The sequence below is a fragment of the Cryptomeria japonica genome, chromosome 4 (genome assembly GCF_030272615.1).
Source record: "Cryptomeria japonica chromosome 4, Sugi_1.0, whole genome shotgun sequence".
Classification (NCBI taxonomy): Eukaryota; Viridiplantae; Streptophyta; class Pinopsida; order Cupressales; family Cupressaceae; genus Cryptomeria; species Cryptomeria japonica.
This window is the reverse complement of record NC_081408.1, coordinates 327484983-327505034: the sequence shown is the minus strand read 5'-3', so window position 1 is coordinate 327505034 and position 20052 is coordinate 327484983. Positions and strand designations below refer to the sequence as shown.

The 20052-nt window shown below is 37.3% G+C and overlaps 1 protein-coding gene across 1 annotated transcript in view; it reads left to right on the top strand.

The window, feature by feature from the left end:
- LOC131063567 (UDP-N-acetylglucosamine diphosphorylase 2) overlaps window positions 1-18654 on the top strand; it is a 187915-nt gene extending 169261 nt beyond the window's left edge. The window contains exons 13-16 of the mRNA XM_057997420.2: window positions 2830-2944; window positions 3084-3240; window positions 17442-17649; window positions 18382-18654. Coding sequence (XP_057853403.1) covers window positions 2830-2944; window positions 3084-3240; window positions 17442-17539 — 370 coding nt within the window. The 3' untranslated portion in view covers window positions 17540-17649; window positions 18382-18654. The remainder of the gene's footprint in view (window positions 1-2829; window positions 2945-3083; window positions 3241-17441; window positions 17650-18381) is intronic.
- The last annotated feature ends 1398 nt before the right edge of the window (window positions 18655-20052 follow it).

Genomic DNA, 20052 nt, shown 5'->3' with positions numbered 1-20052 from the left:
CTCATTGAGTCTGAGTCACAAGTTGTCAAAACTCGTCGAGCTTGTCTCGACTCGCCAACTCAGCAAACTCACTTGAAACTTTGGTTCTAACCATGGCTTGCACACACTGACTTATGACTTTCAAAACCTAGACCATTCAAAACTGACAAACCTGGAATACTGATGCCAGAAGGTCACAAGGCTCTAACAAAAACCCTAGAAAGTAGGAAAAAAGGTTGGTCCCCATTTGCAATGGGGCGATGTGTGAGAAAGGTCACAACAGGACCAAGGGCCTAAATTTGGGGATGACAAGAGGATGGTGGGGGGACAACAATGGAGTGGTGGTGGGGGCGGTGACATCGTTACACAAATTGAGGTGAATTGAAATCTTCAAGTCAAAATCTGCAATATAACATCTCTGAAGTTAAAGGTTGCAATTAGTTTGTTATGGCATGTGCCATATAGCAAGCGACCTAGCAACATCCTTGGTGGAGGTGGCAAAGGTGGTGGTTTTGTGGGAGGATGTTTCCCCCAAGTCCCCAATTCTCGAAAACGTCCCCTTACAGGGAATGCATCCCTGTGGAACACTGTCTAAGAGGACTAACGTTGCACGCAATTTTCTTTAAACATTTATTAATTGGGGAGGATTAGTGGATACATTCATCACTTTGGGCTTTTCATTTCTAGTTCCTTCTCCATTAATTGACAAAGATTTTAGAGCATGTAATGTTGTCTGAGTCACTCCTGCCTTACAATTCTTACCGATGTAAGGTTAACCCAACTATAGCCCATTCATCTATTTATGTTAAGTAGGTGAAGCTTTTTATGGACATTTTGAATATTTGTGGAATTAACCCATAGGATATGATCTATGGGGAAAGTTGCTAGTTGGTGAAAGCTAGAAACCTTAAAATGGTAAGCAATGAATGTATTCATTGATCATAACTCCTAATAATAAATGCTTAAAGATACTTTTGTGCTAAATGAGCTCCCTTGCATTAAAATCATTACTGACATAAATGAGAATAAATGTCATTAGTGTAATGACACTCATTGAGGTCATCTTAGATAATTAAAAGATACACGAGTCAATTCACACAAAATCTAATTAAAAAATGCTTCTGAAATCTTTCACCTACTAAATATAAGCACATAAGTGGTTTGTAATTAGTTAATCCCACATTGGTAAGAATTGTGATACAAGGGTGGTCTGTGAGGCAGTAAAGGTTCCAAAAGCTTTGCCAATGGGAAAAATGCTAGATGGTGAAAATCCCAAAGTGGGTGATGTATTCATTGTTCCCCACCTTATAAATTCTTAAAGGTGATTGTGTGCTAAGTGGGTACCTGTAACTAATAGCTAACATAAATGAGGGAAAATGTCATTTGTTCCCCACCTTATAAATTCTTAAAGGTGATTGTGTGCTAAGTGGGTCCTTGCAACGACTAGCAAACATAGATGAGGAAAAATGTCATTAGTGTAATGATTACTCATTGTGGTAATGCTGGAGATGATTAAAAACCACATATAAAATCCTACAAGAAAATAAAAATCAAATAGAAGTGCCCGTGAAAGCATTCATCTCAATCTACTAAACATAGATTGATCTATTTGTGTTTGTTTTGGACCTTTCATTCTGTGGAGAACACTTTAATTTGCTGCTCGTCTTGATCCTCCTTTATTCCTTTTACAGTACTAGAATGCAAGGGCAAGAAAACTTAGAGAAGCCCTTGTCATTGTTTAGAACTTTAGAGTGTTTAGTATCTCCTCTATTTTGTTTGATGAGTTATGAGTTATCTTCTTTCTCTTTTTGAGTATTTTGTTGCTTGTCTTTCTGGAAAAGCAAGCTAATTAAAGCAAATGTAGCTAGAATTCTGAATAGCCTATTTTTAGGCATCCTTAAGTCAACATCTTGATTTGTGGTTGAAGTATCTGGATCTCTCTATTTCTAGTTTAAGAGGCTAGATATTTTCAGCAGCATTATCAGGATCAGCAAATAACGGCCAAAAACATGACATTTTAAGCAGTTTTAAATTTACCAATTATTTGTTTCTCTTGATTCCAATGTTTTCAGACCCTTTTTGAATAATTGCTGGTTGCAATATTGGTAGCACTGAATTTTATTATTTTGAAATGGTCCCTGTAAAGGAAGGTCTTGTTCTGTCATAACATAGGGAGATAATATTTTGAGGGTATTCTTCCTCATTCTTCACCATGTTTGGTGGAGTTAAGTGGTCTTAAAACAACAATTACTAGCAAAATTTTAATCAAAAAAAGAAAGAAGTTTTCACTCTACACCTTATGCTTTTTCTTCCCTGTTTTTAACTTATACCCTCTTATTTAAAGATTTCATTAGTTTTTTATGTAGGTTACTTAATTTTTATTCTATTCGTTTACATAAATCTAGATGATTCCATGTTGTAACCAAACATTGCAGTTGGTGGGTAAGCGTAGCGGAAGATGCTTAACATTTACTGTCATGTATATTACCTTGAAATAAACAAACTAATCTAAGTGCTATGTTTTTGTTACTGGTATGAACTTATGCTGAACTGTTTTTTGTAACTCTATTGCTCATAAGTTAGAGAGTTGAAATTTGGGATGGTAAGCATGGAAGAGTCCCATATTCTTGTCTTGTTTTCTTGTTCAATTTTCATCTGATATTTGATGTAAACTTCACATATTATAATTTGATTGGTCTTTCACTGGAATGTTTCACACAAACAGTTGTCGCCACTTTGTTATGCAATTGTAATTGCTTTTATTTCTTAAGGCAATAATGAAAATAATAATATGATTACATTTTTCTCTTACCATCATAAAGCAATTCTTACGTGTTACTGGGTTGTCAGCTATCATCTGGCAGAGAAAAAAATGAGCTGTGTCGAGGGACCTATAATGGGAATAAAGTTGGAACAATTTATATTTGATACTTTTCCTTATGCTCCGTCAATGGCTCTCTTTGAGGTTAGTTTGTGTTGGTCTCTCGTTTTAGATAACAATTTGTTCTCTTCTGGTTCACATACATTAAAAATCGTATGTCATAAGTTTACCATTATTATGCATTCAAAATGTTGATGACAATGTATTCATTCTTAACAAGTAGATTCTACGAGAAGAAGAATTTGCTCCTGTTAAAAATGCAAATGGTCATGCAACTGACACACCTGAAACTTCAAGACTTCTTGTTCTCCATCTACATACTCGCTGGGTTACTGCAGCTGGTGGCTTTGTTACGCATTCAGTTCCTTTATACTCTACTGGTAAGGCATTTTCATGTCAGAAGCTTTAATCAATTCTTTTTGGTAACTTCGTATTTTTTAGGTAATGATATTTTGAGTGCAAACTAAACATATATCATGGCTTGTTAATAGTGTTGAGAAATGAGACCTTAGCAGGTATTGAACAATTATGATAATGTGGTTGCATCTTTTGAAACAAATTGGGGCAGATTATGAAGCATCTGTCTACATGCATGGATGCATATATTTTTCAAGATGTCCACAACCAAATCATGGATAATTGACCTTTTCAATTGTCAGTTATTGAAAATCATTACATACTATTTGAATAAAAGTCTGTGGCATGGCGAAGCAGCATAGATTGTCAAACCAAGATATCCTTCTGGGCAATCATCTGAGTTAAAATGATATAAATGAAAGATAATATTCATTCTTGGTTACAGCATATAACAGAGCTATCGTATCAGAGGCAAAGAAACCATAAGAAAAGTGCCACAAGGAACAAGCATTTCTTCCATCTTGAGCAATGGTCTTGGATTCTTTGTTTTTTCATGTGGTAGCTGGAAAGGCAAAATTTGGAAGTCAAATTCACTTTTTAAGTATAGTTAGCATGTTGATCCACTTTACTAACATGTAAAGAGGCATATTTTGTCTCCTCTATGGGGGAACTAGGAGATTCTAGGAATTGAGTGTGATGGCCATGAATATTGTAATTGCTGCTGTTGCAATTATCGATTCTTAACCTAGTTGTTGTAGTGTGATGGCCATGAATCAACTTGGGTATTGTTGTGACCTAATCACACATCACCCCATTCTAGATGGGGACCCCTACATTTTAGGCCCTCTCAGTCTTTTGTTTTGTTTTTTGGGGTCTATTGGTCGCAATCTCGTCAGTCTCTTTGCTTTGCGAGTGTTTGGGGGTCAAATTGATTAAGTCTACTTTTCGTTTGGATGATTTTGGCCAAGTCTAGGGCTCGTTTTGTCAATTCTAGGGTTGCTGGCTTTAGTCCTAGATTTTAGGGGTTTTTGCTAGGGTTTTGGAAAAACTGAATGTGAAATTGGAATCAAGACCTTTCAAGGAACCTCCCAGTAAAATTTGAGCGAAATCAAAGTAACTTTCTATGTTTAGAAAATTCCTATTTTTGGGGGGCCAAAAATCAAACTTACTATTTTTAGTAAGTTTCTATTTATAGTAAGTCATCTGAGGTCCTGTTTTGGGGTCTAACACTGACATTTTGAAAAGTTTCTATTTTTGGAAAGTTCATTTGTGACAAGTCCCCGCAGGCAGATGATGAAGGTTGAACATTCCTGAAAAAGTTGTCTAAATCTAGAAGGTCAAAAAGCAGATAGAGCAGATAAAAAATGGCTAAGTGAGGTATTCATCCCAAGAATGGAGATCTTGAAAATTTTCTCTGTCTGGAAGCCAACTAAAATCCGTCAAGGTCTGGGAATTCATGAAAGATGTGAAAAGTCCATCTCCACCCCAATCCAACGTCCAAGGAAGTCTCAGGGCGGCAAACTAAGATGCTTGCGGAAATCCTTGCTAGGTGAAGATTAGCACCCAAGATTGAGGATAGGCACCAAACTTAGGAAGGCATGGAAAATGTCAAAAGTAAGAAATTCCTTGACTTGATGCAAATTCCGCCCTAGTCCTAGCAAGGGCGCCAAAAGCACATGGTCTTGGATAGAATGCTCCAGGAAGGAATTCCTTCCACATGGCAAAATAGCACCCAACTAAGTATAAAGGCGCCAAAATAGGGTGCCCTTGGAATTCATGGAAATGCAAGGAATTCCTTGCATTGGGAGAATTGTGCCAAAGGAAGGTATAAGGGCGCTAGAATTGATGCAATGTGGAATTCATAAGCAAACCTCAAATTCCTTCCTCACCAAATTTTAGTGCCCAAGGCATGAGTAGGTGCCAAAAGGAAGGAGTCATGGAAAACAAAGGAAGTGCCAAGTTCCATGCCTAAGTGCCAATAGCACCCTAGACCAAAGAAGGGCACCAAATCCCTCTTGCCTTGGAAAGATAGAAAAAGTAGATTTCCTTGCCTTAGTGAAAATTGCGCCCAAGGCATGATAAGGGCACTAAAAATGACATGCCATGGAGGATTTGTAGAATGTGGAATTCCTTGACGTGAAGGAATCAACGTCTCGGCCAAGGAAAGTATGTTGAAGTGACTAAGGCGTGGAAGAATTGAAGAAATGATGAAATTCCACCATGCAAAGTGAATTCCACACCCAAGCCGGAAAACTGAAGAAATTGTCTAAGGCATGAAAATCCAAGGGTCAAGGAGGAATGGAAAAGCTGAAATCCCCTTGGAAAAAAATTTAAAATTTCCATTTTTAACCACCAAATCTCCTCAGAATTCGAAATTTTTGTAGATTTGGAATCGTGAGAGATTTCTCTGTCAACTAAACCCGGGTCCTAAATTTTAGGAAAATCCCTAAAAAATAGGATATGGTCAAAAAAGCGTGGAAAATTTCCTCCAGGGCAAGAAAAGTCAAGCCATGTGGTTAAATAAGGTGAACCCTGAAAGAATCTTCCAATTTCCCTCCAAAATTTGAAAAAAATGAAAACTAGTGAGTTGGCAAGGAATATTCAAAGTATGATGCATGACTTAATGCATTAAGAGGAATTTCCAAATTTGAACTCAACTACAAAGGAAATCCCATTTGCATGGCGCGGTCATTGGGAAAGTATGACGCATGATGAATGCAATTGCCGAATTAGATTCCTCCCAACTTAGTATCACATAAGGGAAATTCTATATAAGCGTGAGGATGCATTTCATTTCTCACATGCAGGATTTAAGAAAGAAGAGTTGGAGAGAAGGAGAGTCATACTTAGACAAATTTTCATCATTTTCAAGAAGCTTCTCCAGGATGGTAGAATCAAGCAAGACAGCTACCATCACCAGACAGGCACAGTTAAAGGTAGAGTTGAAGGGATTCCTTCTGGAATCCAAGATGGTGTCCAGGTGGAAGGAGATCAGCGATACAAATTTGGGAACCTTCAACTTGGCCGCATTAAAGATCAGGATGTTTGAAACAGAAGGGCATAATCCATCTCCTACAACTGTCAAGTTTGTTAGAAGCAAAATTGTTGCAGCAGCTGGTTTTCGTCTTGCTATCCAATGTCTAGACTTGACTCTCGAATGTGCAAAACACTACAATCCAGAGCAGAGGATAGTTTCAACATTAGGTGGCAAGCTGTTAGCCACTTTGACTCCGGAATCAATTGGTGAAGCTTTCGGGATTCCTTCATATCACTCGATGACTATCCGAACCATGAATGGCACAAAGGCGATATATGGTGAAGGTCCCAACAGATGTGCGGAAACCATCAACAAACATTGGTTGTTGAAGCCTAGACCGCACATCTCCAAAATGCCGAAGACACTCGCTATCTTCAAATTCAAGTAGGAATATGTGGACTTGATAATGATGCTGAGCAAAATAATGGGGTGTTCACATACCATCAACTTTGAGCCATGGATGTTCTTCTATATCGGCGAGGTTATGAATTCTAATGGGTTGGTGGATTGGGTCGGACTAATCAGCCACTATGTCCATGAACAGCTGAAGGATTTAAAAGAAAAGAAGTCCTAGTCCTCTTACATGAACTCCTACGTAATTTACATGCTTACAAGGATGGGAGGCTTTGATGGTCTGCCTAGAAAGGGAGTTATGGGCTGCGAACCAGCACAATTGAAAGTTCATGAGAATTATTCTCAGCTGCACCTCCACAATATTGATTCTTTCAAGCTGGCGAATGACACTTTCACCATGTACCTGACTAGACTCATGCAAAATGAGCTCCACACGAGAGTGTCACCACAGGATAGGGCATTGGTTCAACAATTCAAAGCGAGGACGACAAGGAAGATGGATTCCAACAGGAAGCCCAATAGGATGCCCAACAGGAAGTCCATCAAGAAATTCATCAGGAAGTTCAGCAAGAGGTACAACAGGAAGAACCACCGCAAAAGAGAGTGAGGGTAGAAAGGATGCAGTCACTAGCCAGTTCTTCTAGCGTGCAGGAGGTAGAAATGTTTTTGTAGGAAAATCCAGTAAATCCACCTCCAGGTAACATCCTTGACAGTGCTCCAGCACAAGATATTCTCAGCATTAGTGCTTTGCATAGACCAAATCAGCCAAGAAGTCAAAGATAGGAAATTCCTCCTCATCAGGAAGAAATTCGCCAGGATAGTTTCATGGAAGCCATCCTTGGCGAGATGGAGGAAGTATCACAGGAGCAAGAGCAGATGGAAATCCATAGTCACTCCATTCCCGCTCTTGATTGGCTGATGGATATATTAAGAAAGGAGCTGGAAAAGGAAATTGATCCAGCGCGGGAGTTAGAAGAGTTGTCAAAAAGAATGGATCAGCCGACAAAGAAGAAGGCTCCTCGGAAATTCTCCAAGGTCGTGAGGGATGAATCTGGATCTTGGACCTTGCATATAGTTGAGCCTGCAACAGATAAAGATAGGAATAATATTATGCTAGAAGATTATGTGATTAGACAGATTTATCTAGGGCGTGCTTCTACCGAGCAAGTAATTGAAGACTTCGAAGGATCTTCCTTGGCCATGATAGAAAAGATGCAAAAAAGAAAGGCTGAAGGAGGAAAATAGGGCCTTGTGTGAATATATCAGAAGTCTCAAGTGGCCGCTCAAAGAGGCCGATCCTTCATTTCTCCCTAAGGAAGTCGTGGATGACACAAAAGTAATTAGAGTGATGGCCCAGAGTTCTAGGGAATGGGTGGAAGACGTATTTACTGTGGCTGGAAAGTTCATTGAAAATTTGGCTCAGCTTCATACCAGACTTGTGGCCCTTCTAAACAGATTGGAGATAGCGGAAGGTTTGTGGGAAGATGTCCACATTTATCAAGACTTAACCATTCCCCGACTCAGGGCTTTGATGAAGATTCTGAAGCAAACATTGATTGATGGAAAAATAATCCAAGAAAATGAAATTTATGACTTTTTCCTATGGTTCTGTGCCATTTGCTGAGGAAAGAATACCTTTGAAAAGTTTAGCATGGAGTCTTTAGCTTGAAAGACTCAATTAGAAGGGTGCAAGAGGAAGTGATCAATGTGATTGAAGCACTATTCGCAAAGAGGCTCAATGAGGATGGAGTATTGGTGAACTCCTTGAAATCCCAGTTACATGAGTTCTTCTTTGTAGGTTCCTTTTCTAAGGAAGATTTTTAGAATGTTTCCTCATTTTCTAACACAATGAAGAAGGCACAGGAAATGATTGTGGAATGGGAAAGCTTCTTTTCCAAGAGCGAGGAAGAAATCACTTTGATGGAGTTTGATATTGAAAGCGTGCCAAGTGTCTCCGTGGGAGAGCTGGAGGCTATCATCAGTAAATTCATTGCGTATGCAATTAATGAGAGGGATAATGGTTGTCCATTCTTGGACGAGAATCTTTTGACGGAATAGTGGTGACACATTTACTATTGGGATATTTTGACTTAGTGGTCGCCCGGTCAATGCATGTTGAATGCATGAGGATTTTTTTTGCATGTAGCCGTCATATTAATGATTTTATGACAGATTCCTTCTACACATAGTCATCGCATGAAGAATGATGGGCATTTATGTTTGCATGGGGAATATTTGTGGTATTTTGGGCAAATTTAATGTAATGGGGTGCATTTAATGCACAAATCGATGCCATTTTTGGGCTAATTTGAATTAATTGTATATAGGCTTAGTGGGTATTAATTGCTGATTCCCACCTTGTTGCATCTTGAGTGGAGAATCTTTTAGGGTGAAACCCTAATTAGGGTTTGCATCTAGTCAAAGCTAGAAGCCTATATAAAGGGGTGACCCCCCTCATTTGTAAGGGAGGAGAGATTGTTGTTAGAGATTGTTGCTAAGAGTTTTTCAAGTAAACATTTAATACATTGTTCAATTGTTGGTGTGTTCATGTGTTGTTTTGAAGCTCACATGGTCTCACTCTCTTCGTATAGATTAGATTTGCTTCCATGTTATTAGATGGATAGGATTTGATAGGATTACTTGCTATAAAGTTTGTGCTCATACTTTTGGTGTGCAGTTGATTGTTGCATACTGTGCAAAGTTAGCTTGAGCCTCCGTTATATGTGTATGCTTAACTTCGATTATCAGTGAAGATTGTTCGATTTGATGGTCTCCATTGGTAATTTGAAAAACCTTTACACACCCTTTGAAGATTGCACCGCCTTCGTCTAGTTGTGCTCTGCTGGCGAAGCGAAGCGTGGTTGGACTTTGCATGAGTGATCCCGTCTCCTCATTCTTAGGATTAGATTAGTCTTAAACTTAGTTTTCTAAACCCTTCACTCATTTACTTTTTGCACATTTTAATCCCAAAAAATTCCCCCAAAAAAGATCTTTCATTGCAAATCATTCGCGTAGAAATCCTTGAACCCATAAGTTTGTTAAGATCTTCTATGAGCATATGTAAGGCCCCTTGGGTTAACAACAAACCCATCAACTAACTGAGTCACGTCTATGCGCAAAAGGAACCTTGAGATTAGCTGTTTGATCTTTCTTTGCAATCTTAGCATACGGTCTGATTTTAAACAAGAGAGATTGAAGTGACCATTGGAAATTTTATTCTGTGTTTGGTGTAGTCCTAAAAAACACATCAACAAGTACGGGAACACCATAAAGTTATAAACAATGGAATGTTGGTGAAGTGGAAGCCAAATTCATATAGGTTGTCATCATAATGAGCCCCCAATTAGAGATGGTGAAGAGGAGTGTTTTGTGCGAGTGCAATGTTGACGATCTGAGTTGTGGACCTGCAAATCCCTTAAGCCTAATAATCTCGAGTGCTAGGGGTGTCAAACTTGGGATGATTACTTGGGACCAATTATTGAGGTGGGTAAGACCGCCTTGACTTCAAGCTCTGCAAGACACAAGCCATGCCCCTCACATAGTGCACCCCTATTTTGGTTGTCACTTTGCACCTGCATGTTGGTTTAAGAGACTTAAGGTTAAGTACCTTCTTAAAATAGACGATCTGCCTTATAATAGCCAATGAATATGTTTTATGATAACCCTTTAGATGTTATGGATTTTCAAACATGGCAATTGGAACACACTAAGACTAATAAAATTGAAAGATGAGTATGTTGATGTACTTTGAGTGTGTAGAGGATGACAAAGAAAAAGAGCAAATAATAGATTGTTGCCTTTATTTAGTTGGGCAACAGAGTCACTGAATTCAATCAAATAATTGAAACCAAGGTGATACCTTAATTAAAATATCACAAAGACTATGCCTTTTGAAATGCACAAGCAAGCTAGTCTCTACACATACATTTAGAGAAAAAATTGCAGACTATTGAATGAGTATACATAGCAATCCATGAACATGCCCATACTTTCCCTTCATTGTTCTGAGAAGATATCTTGAAAAATCTCTACTGGAATTTTAGAGTTGCCGGGCTGGCCAACTATTTAGAAACACATCTAGAAATGGACACCATGCACAGGGAGACAAACAAGTCGAATTTACTTTTAATCATTTGAATTATAATGGTTACATGTATTATTGCACATATAGGATAAACCCAGATAATCACAATTGCAAATTTACAATATCCAAAATTGAAAACTATGGACCCTTTGGTTCTGATGTGGAAGTTCTCTCTGCTATACTCTTCTCCAATCTAATGCTATCCTCTCTTGGAATATAACCTGCTTGTTATTTAAACCTGGATTTTTAGACCAGTCATAATTATAAGGTCTGTTATACAATCTTTGACCCTCATTGTAGTGTGTAGTAACAACATTAGACGACATACCTTTCTCATTCTTTGCAACCTTGTATGAGAAATCCTTCATGGATCCCATCAACTTGTCCAGTTTATCTTCAGCAGTGAGGGGCTTGCATGAAGTTGCTGCACTTGGTTTTTGGAGTTCCACATCAACTTTTTTAGTCTTTATCAGATGCCCTCAAGTTGCTCTCTATGTTGATTGCCATAGCATAAGCTTCTCTCAGAGTTTGAGTGATGGTTCTTGTCTCTGAAAAGAACAAGGTGAACTTTTCTCATTGTCATAATGAACCTGTTGTTGAAAGTAGTAACAGTTTCATTAATCCTTTTCTTGATAGTAGTGAGCTCGTGGATTGCAAGCCTTGGATCCATTCTTTTTCCATACTGCAGTTTGAAAACTCTCATAAATTCATCCCATGAATCTTTGCTATTATTTGGTAAGCTTCTATGCTATTTGGTGCTCTCTTCTAGTGATTGCACAAACAATTTCATCATGACATATTCATTCTCAATTTCATACTCGTCTATGACATCAATGAAGTGTCTCAAGTGGTCTCACCATAAAATTCCTACTGTCTATAACAACATAAAATTCCTACTGTTCCATAAAATTCCTAATGGGATTAGGACACCCTGTAACACCATAAGATTCCTACTGTCTATATCTTTCCAACCCTAATGGCTGGCTCATTGGGGCAAATCTATATGCTTGTCTTCTGGGATTAACCCCCATATTTTGTCCTATCCTATGTTTAGCTATTGGGGGTTTTGTTGATTTTGTTGGTTTGGAACGGCTTGTGCAACATTCTGGTTTACATTTTGATTTTGAGCAATGTTTCAATTCAAATTTTGTTGCAAGGAATCATTTTTATTTTGGTTTATTTGTTTAGCTAGTTGAACCTGTTGAGAAAGTTGACCCTTCCCTAATTCGATTTGTGCTTCTATCTCACGTTGCCTTTCTTTGAGGTTGCCAGTAAGATCTATGTGCTGATCTAATTCCCTTTCCCCATGCTCATTCTCTGATTGAGTAGCTAGATCAATGTTTTGGAATATAGTTTTTACCTCATGCTCAGTTTTCCAAGATGATGTAGGAGAATTATCATGTCGATTTCTCCTTGGATTTCTAAGGCCTGGGAGTAAAGATAAGTTCAGGTCCATGTGTTTTATGTGTAGACCTTGTGCTGCATGTTCATTTCTTATGTTAACATGTGTGACATTTCTTAGCCTGTCATAATCATGTACAAGGGTTCTCCTACTAGTCCTGATACTATTGTTAGCTGAGTACTTTGATGTATATAGGTCCATGATCTCTTAATGCCTTTTTTCTATTTGAAGTACCCATTTTCTCATTATTCCGTGGATTATGTGAAGGAGACATACCCAAATTCATAGCTTTCCATTGTTCTTGATGTCTTCTCACATTGGGAGCAATTACATCCAACATTTCCCAATTTTTGGATCATTGACCTCTTTCCTTTTTGCAACTGAATTTTGAGAGAATAATTTTTCTATAACATAGTTGCCACTCTCTAAATCAGGAGAGAATAATCTTTCTATCAGCAAGATTATAATTCTCAACTAATGACCAAATTTTTTTGGCTGCACCATCTTTATAGATTAGCCAGAGCTATCAAACTGAATTTTGAGTTTAACTACTCCTTGGCAACAACACCATGTTGGTGATTTGAGTTGTACACCCCAAATCCCTAAGGTCTGATAACCTCCCAAGTGGCATAGATGCTTGATGGGGACGGGTTCTCAAAGAGAGTTTGTCCTTACTCAATAGGAAGCTGAGTGATGTGTTAGTGGGCTCCCTTCACTCTACACTGGTCTTTCCACAAATCAAAACATTTAAACTCTCTAGGAGTGCTCCCAATCAAATTGTGCTCAATGACTGTTCAGGCATGGTTGAGATTCACAAGGGTAAATCCAACCTCAAACTAGCAATCTTCTAACCTATACTTGCAGGGGTTGTAGTAGATGTTCTTAAGATATTTCCAAGCCAATCAACTGGTTTTCATTCATTTCTTCATCGCTCCCTCTTTTGCCTATTTTCTAGGCCTAGTAGCCCTAGAGCCCCAATTAGCCCTACCTAACCGGTTTTTATGGAATTACTCAAAAATGTCTCAAAGACCCTGGCAAACACTTTTATGATCCGAGTACCCTTTTGGATTCATCAGATGGCAAAGTCAGATCTGTCCGTACAGGTACGGAACCCGAAAATGGCATTTTTTGAAGGGTTTAATGTCTTCCCTGGTCTGCCACACCTCCAATCTTCCACATAGGCTCTACCACACCCTACTTACTCATGCCAAACACTTGGCATCTTCAAAACTAATCAACCCTGCAAGCACTTGCAAATTTTCAATCATTTTCCTAACCGGGCTATGATTGAGCTTGCCTAGGAAATGATGTCAAATGGCCTTTTAATGCCTTCCAAACCAAAACGAAGCTTATATACATTGTACAAAGGTTCCATGGCTCGAGTCCCAAGGGTTATGGAGCAAAACTCAAAGGACTTCAAGCCGGAACCATGTTTGGGCTCTAAAACCCTTGCTCAGGCCGAGAGCAATATAAAATCAAATACTCAATTCAAACCTGCACTAAAAACTAACTCAAGTACCTTCTGAGCACTACAAAGACATGTATAAAGCAATCATGAAAGAACAGTAATGAAATCAATCCATGAAGTACGGATTGCTGCTCAAAATTTGAGAAAATGCAAGGTAAAATCTGGAAAAAGGTCTTCACAATGTATTCCAATTTGCTCAAGGCGTTCACCAACCTCTTTACATTCATTCTCAGAACATTTATATGCCATATGGATTCCAACCAACTCTCCATCGGTTGCCTAACCATCGATGTGCTCACATTTTCAAAAAGTTGCTCAATTGACAACTTTTGCCAAAAAGTGCATTTTTGCATTTTATGCATTGTCACTCATCCTAAACCTCCTAGTATGACTTACAAACACTAAAATGACATGTCTCAATGCCAAATGAGGCTTTTCAAGACATTTGACACCAAGATGCAAGTTTATGCCATTTTAGGCTTACAAGGGCTCATAAGCCAAAATTGAGTAAATACATGATCTAATTGACATTCATCCTCCAAATGCATATCCAACACACATGTGGACCTATGAGGAGTCCATTATTCACAAACCTAAACCAAACTAAAGATTGACACACCAAAAACTGGAAAATGCACTCAAAACTAGGTGCTCCTGTGGCTGCACCAATGCCAAACATGGGAAGATTACCACAAATCTATTTCAGGTTGGGCAACTTAGGATCAATTATTGAGGTGGGTAAGACCTCCTTCGCTTCCATATCTGCAAGACCAAGGCGGGTTTTCCTTAAGGTACTATAATAGATTATACTACAAGAGCACGGCATTCACCTTGACACAAACCATACTTCTCACATAGTGCACCCCTATTATAGCTGTCAGTATATACCTATATGCTGATTTGGGAGACTTAAGGTTAATTACCTTCTTACAACAAATAATCTGCCATATAACAGACAATCAATGTGTTTTATGATAACCCTTTTTAGATGTAATGGATTTTCAAAAATAACTGTTGGAACACACTAAGAGTAATAAAATTGAAAGATATTTAAATTGATGTATTTTGAGTGTGTAGAGGATGATGGGGAGAAAGAGCCAATAAAAAATTGGTGCCTTTGTCCAGTTGGGCATTAGCCTTTGAATTCATTCAAACATGCAATCATTGAAACCAAGGTGACACTGTAATCAAGATATTACAAAGGCTATGCCTTTCATAATGCACAAGTGAGCTAGGCTTTACACATACATTTAGAGAAGCAATTGATAGTTGTAGACTATTGAATGAGTCTACCTAGTAATCCATGAACACAACTATACATTTCCTTTATTGTTCTAACTTCTAAGAAGATATCCTGCAAAATCTTTACAAGAATTTAACAGTCGTCTGGCTTGCCAACTAATCAGAAATACGTCTAGAAATGGATACCATGGCCAAGGAGATACTCAATCAAAGTCGAATCTACCTTTAATTATTTGATCTACAATGGTTACATGTATTATTACAGATTTGGGATAAACCCAAATCATTACAATTGCAAAATTACAATACCCAGAACCAGAAAATATGAACCCTTTGGTTCTGTTATGTAAGTTATTCTCTCTACTATGCACTTCTCCAATCCAATGTTATCCTCTCTATAAAAATGAAACTTAATTTACATATATCCTTTTGCAGGTCTCCCTGAATGGGAAACGTGCAGACTTGCATGATAGAAATCTGTGATTTCTTGCAACTACAGGTTACACCTGTGCCCCTTTGTTACCAATTTCAATCATTTCTGCACTATGAAACGTGCCCAGTCATGACCCTGCTGTATTGGTGGAGTGTAGGAGCACATACTCACTTGTAGGGGTTGCTTCTGGAAGTAGTGGCTCTTAGCATAAGAGGGGCAGATTGGCGGAAGAACAATTGTGGGTAGGTGGGTGAGTTAATGCATTCAACATCACTACTTTTGGTGCTCAAGCTGTTTGAAAACTTTCTGAAATGATAGCGGTGCTCTGTCTTTTCCTACCACCAGCTTCCCCTTTGCATCTTGGTTTCCTCCGTCACATGTCAGTGAAACACCGGGTTGTGACAAACCGTTCGGCCTTTGTAGTTGGTTCTGAAACCAAGCCAAAATTCCAACAAGTATAAAACTTGCCCTTTCCTTGATCATTGAGCAGACACTGTCTGTCTATAGGCCGTTTTCTTGTTTTCTTTGGCAGGTTTTGATTTTACTTATTGCCAGTTTTAGTTTATAGTTGTCATAAACTACTGTGTTTTAACTAAAGCTGCTAATTTCATTTTCATGGTTGAGCCAGTGAAGACTCGGTGAGGTTATTGACACTTTGTGCTATTTCCAAACTCTGCTTATTATAGCTTTTTACCATTTTGGATGTGCATTATGATTAATATAACCAATTATAGGACAGACTCTAAGACAAATAGAACCATCTCTGTGTTTTTGCCTGTGCACGAGTGTGTTTTTCTGCATGTCAATCTGCATCTGTGTGTTTTCACATATGTATGTGACTGTATGTCTGGCTGTGATTGCGTAAATGAGTTGACATGCCCCTGCAGAATTTTGTTGTGTGTGTTCATGATTAAGTGCACATACTACTTTCATTACTAAATCCTTCTCATTCAGCAATACCTGTGTTCGTGTAGATAATGTATTTATGCTTTGATTTGGTAGAAGATATATTCTATATGATGATATTTGTCGGTTCTCTCAATGGGCATACACTTGATTAATATTAAATTCAAGGAGGCCAAGGTGTTATGATGTCTCTCATGTTTCAAAGCACTGGTGCTTCAGGGTGGTGAGCAAGGAAACTACCATCTAAGGTGTGACATTGGAGAAGGCCAATTCTTGTTTACACCTCATTTGGATGCCTAATATTTATAGATATTGCCAAGACATATTTCCCTTATCATTTAGCAAAACAAAATTCAAAGGAAAATGATCCCACTTAAATCAGAGCCTCTATGATGTATATGTTTGTTTCAGCATAGGGAATGCCTTTATTGGTGCCGAACCTGCAATCCAGGCTCAGATTGATCAAAAACATGAGTTATGCAGATGCTTAACGTGATATAGATTTAACTTTGATTTCATATGGCAGATTTTTTACATTTAATTTATTAAAATTTTCAATCATGAATGTCAATTTCAAAAGCAGGCTTTATTTGGTACTGGAATTAATAGAATTTATTCAATAATCGTACTTTAATTCTATTCTCTTAAATTAATAGAGCTAACTCATGCTACTTGATCTGTTATATTCCAAAGAGAACAAAAGCTATCCTAATACTCGCCTAGGCACTCTTAGTCACCAGTTTACTATATTAGTAGCTTGCTTCACTGTCATACAGCTTGGATATTATATTGTTTAATGCATCATTTGTAGTCCTCTACCCATGTGGATCTGACATTTTCTATTTCTTTATTATCTATTTTACAATTTACTGTCAGTCCTCTAATCATGTTATTGGTCCATTGTGTTGTGATGTTTTGTAACTATTTTTCCTTTTAGCCAATATATTTTCAACATAAGAAAAGAAATTTGGTTTCTGAAAAAAGATTGCTGGACATGGTTATATGCATTTAAGATACGTTTTAGATTTAACACGTTTGAATTTGGTTGAACTGGGTATGATGTTTTCATGATCTGATTTCAGTAGCTATGAAGACTTGAAAAACAAGTTTCAGTATTTTGATTATTTGACCCAAGCTTTTTCTTTCTTCACATCGAGTTTCTGCATGAGTTTTCTTTACATCCTATAAAAATTTATTACTTTGTTTATTGATTCATGTTACTTCACTTCATTTTCTATTTAGAACACTTTATAGTTTTCTTAAGAAAAATGAGATACAAATAATCTGAATCTGTGCAGGGGTAGAGGTATCACCACTCTGTTCCTATGTGGGTGAAAACTTGGAAGACATTTGCCGTGGTCGAACTTTCCATGCTCCAAGCGAGATCACAACTTAGGAGGCATTCATATTAGTAAGAGTTGGCAGTATACTAATGGAGGATATTTGATAATTCAGAAATGAATATTATTCTGAAGACGGAAGCAATTATTTATTTTTGATATAGAGGTAACATTTGTTCGAAATAATAGCTGTGAGAGATTTGCATTTTTTTCACTATTTCAATTTTATATATAAATAAATTCTATTCTTCTACGGGCAGAAACTCGTTCTTGCAGAGATAATTCTTGCCCTTTATGCCTGATAAAAAATATTTTCCCATCATTAACTTCCTATTAATTGATACCAAAGTGACTGACCATTAACACATGGAAGTTGACCGCCGACTTCTTAAGTCTTGAGAGATCACTAGAAATTTAAAGACTGCCATAGTCTAACATTACCAGACTCGGAAGAACATGCCTAAAAATAAAAAGCACAAAGCAGGCAGAGGTTGCCACTAAAAAACAGACCTGAAATGCATATAACACACAGGGTCCTGAAGAGCCAGAAAATAAAAGAACTCCAAAGTCATTTCCAAATCTAAGATATGCATTTGAAAATTTTATATCTAATAAATTTAAAGCTAGAAATTCCATAAAGAAATAGATCTTTATCAAAATCACTGGGCAAAATCCACAAGGGGACAATTGCATATTTGGAAATTCAAAGGCAAGACAACTTCTGAAAGGGATTTATTAGATGTCAATTACAACTTCTGAATGGACACTATTAAATGTAAAGTTCGCTTTTGAAATAAGTCAATTACAACCTTTCATATCATAGCATACTTTATTATCTTTTTGGCTTCAAAATTTGATATCAAACAACAAATTCTTTTGTTTTGTGTTGAATTGGCAGGTATTCTAGGCTTGCTAGCTGGGAGATCAGATCTTCTGGCTTCATCAAGCACCCTGTTCTTCGGTTGTATAAATTTAGCTCTTTAGTATAAAAAACGGGCACTGAAGTTGGACATTTGAATCAGAGGTCTTAAGTGTGCCACTGGTCTTAAATTTTCTCAGAGGCTTTATAAGTATTGTTGTTTGCCTAAGTAGCATTTTTCTACTGATATAGCAGCTGCTGCCTTATTTTGGACTGTTTAAGCAATTAATGAGTTTATTTATACACTGGCAATTAATGAGTATGCTATGGTATGATGTGACTGGTTTTAAGAGCTTAGTTTCTAAGCTATATATATTTCAAATTTATCAAAGCTTTCATAAGAAACAACAAATGCACATACAAAGTTTACATTTGAAAATTACCAAAAGGGTTACCGTGATCTTAAAAGACCCCTCCATTGAGTGGTCGGTTCTTGTTGAATTGAAACGAACAATGCAATTTTATATTTCAAATACCGTGCCCCTTCGGATGATATGATTAGTGATGGCTGAATACATAGTAATTATTGATGGGAAAACTTCTCAACAAATCATTATATTTGAACGGTTTTCTCACTTTTGGGTGCCGTATATAACATTTTATGTTAACAAAAAAATTGAATCTGCTTCTTACAAGCTGGTGCCTTTTCTGACATTTAATATCAGAGTTTCACGAGGACCTGTCCTCCCCTCCAAAATCCTGGTGTTTCTGAGATGGGATGTTCCCAAGACTTGGGGACAGGGATGAAATGTTCCCCCGCCGTGCCCTCACTGCCACCTTGATGGAAGACGTGCCTGATATTTCCCTACTGTTCACAGGATGGACAATCTAAAGGAAAACAAAATCATTTTTGGGTGAATTTTCTTATGCAATTGAGTAGATTTCTTTCTCTTAAATATATTACTTGGTTCTTTAGCTCTTGCAATGCTCATCACTTCCTTGATGCTCAAAACAACATGAATAAGGACTTAAATTTCGCTTATGCTACTATGTCAAGTTCATGAAAAATACTGTGTGCTTTTTAACAGCTATACAGAGAAGTACAACAACTTCTAAACAATTATAACGCCACAATCAAACAACTATAAATGCAAATAGCAGCAATAAAATAACGAAAATTCTCAACAATTATAACGCCAGAATCAAACAATTATAAATGCAAGTAGCAGCAATAAAATGACAATTCGATACTTAAAATGAGTGATTTTTCATGACATCCTTTCAAAATAATATATTAACAATTAACTTGATAAACCTGTCTATTTAGTGCACAACTATAAGCGAAGAGCATCTAAGTACCTTCTAAGCTTCCACACTACTTTTCTCCAATTATAAAATTGGATAGATTTAAGAGTTAGTAGGTTTATTAGTGTTGTTATTTTACATATTATGAGGTATATCTAAGAGAACCTAAGTATAAAATTGGATAGATTTAATGTATATGAGTTACCAGTTTATCATTTAAGTTTAAATATTAGAAGATATATCTATAATACAGGTAAAAATGTATAAAATGCTCATTCATCAATGTAAAAAAATATTTTTTTCAATAAAAATTTAATTAAATCATCATCATTTGGTATTTTTGGATAAGTTCTACCTATATGGGGTAGACCCCTATATTCATTCAAGAAGATATGTGTATAACAT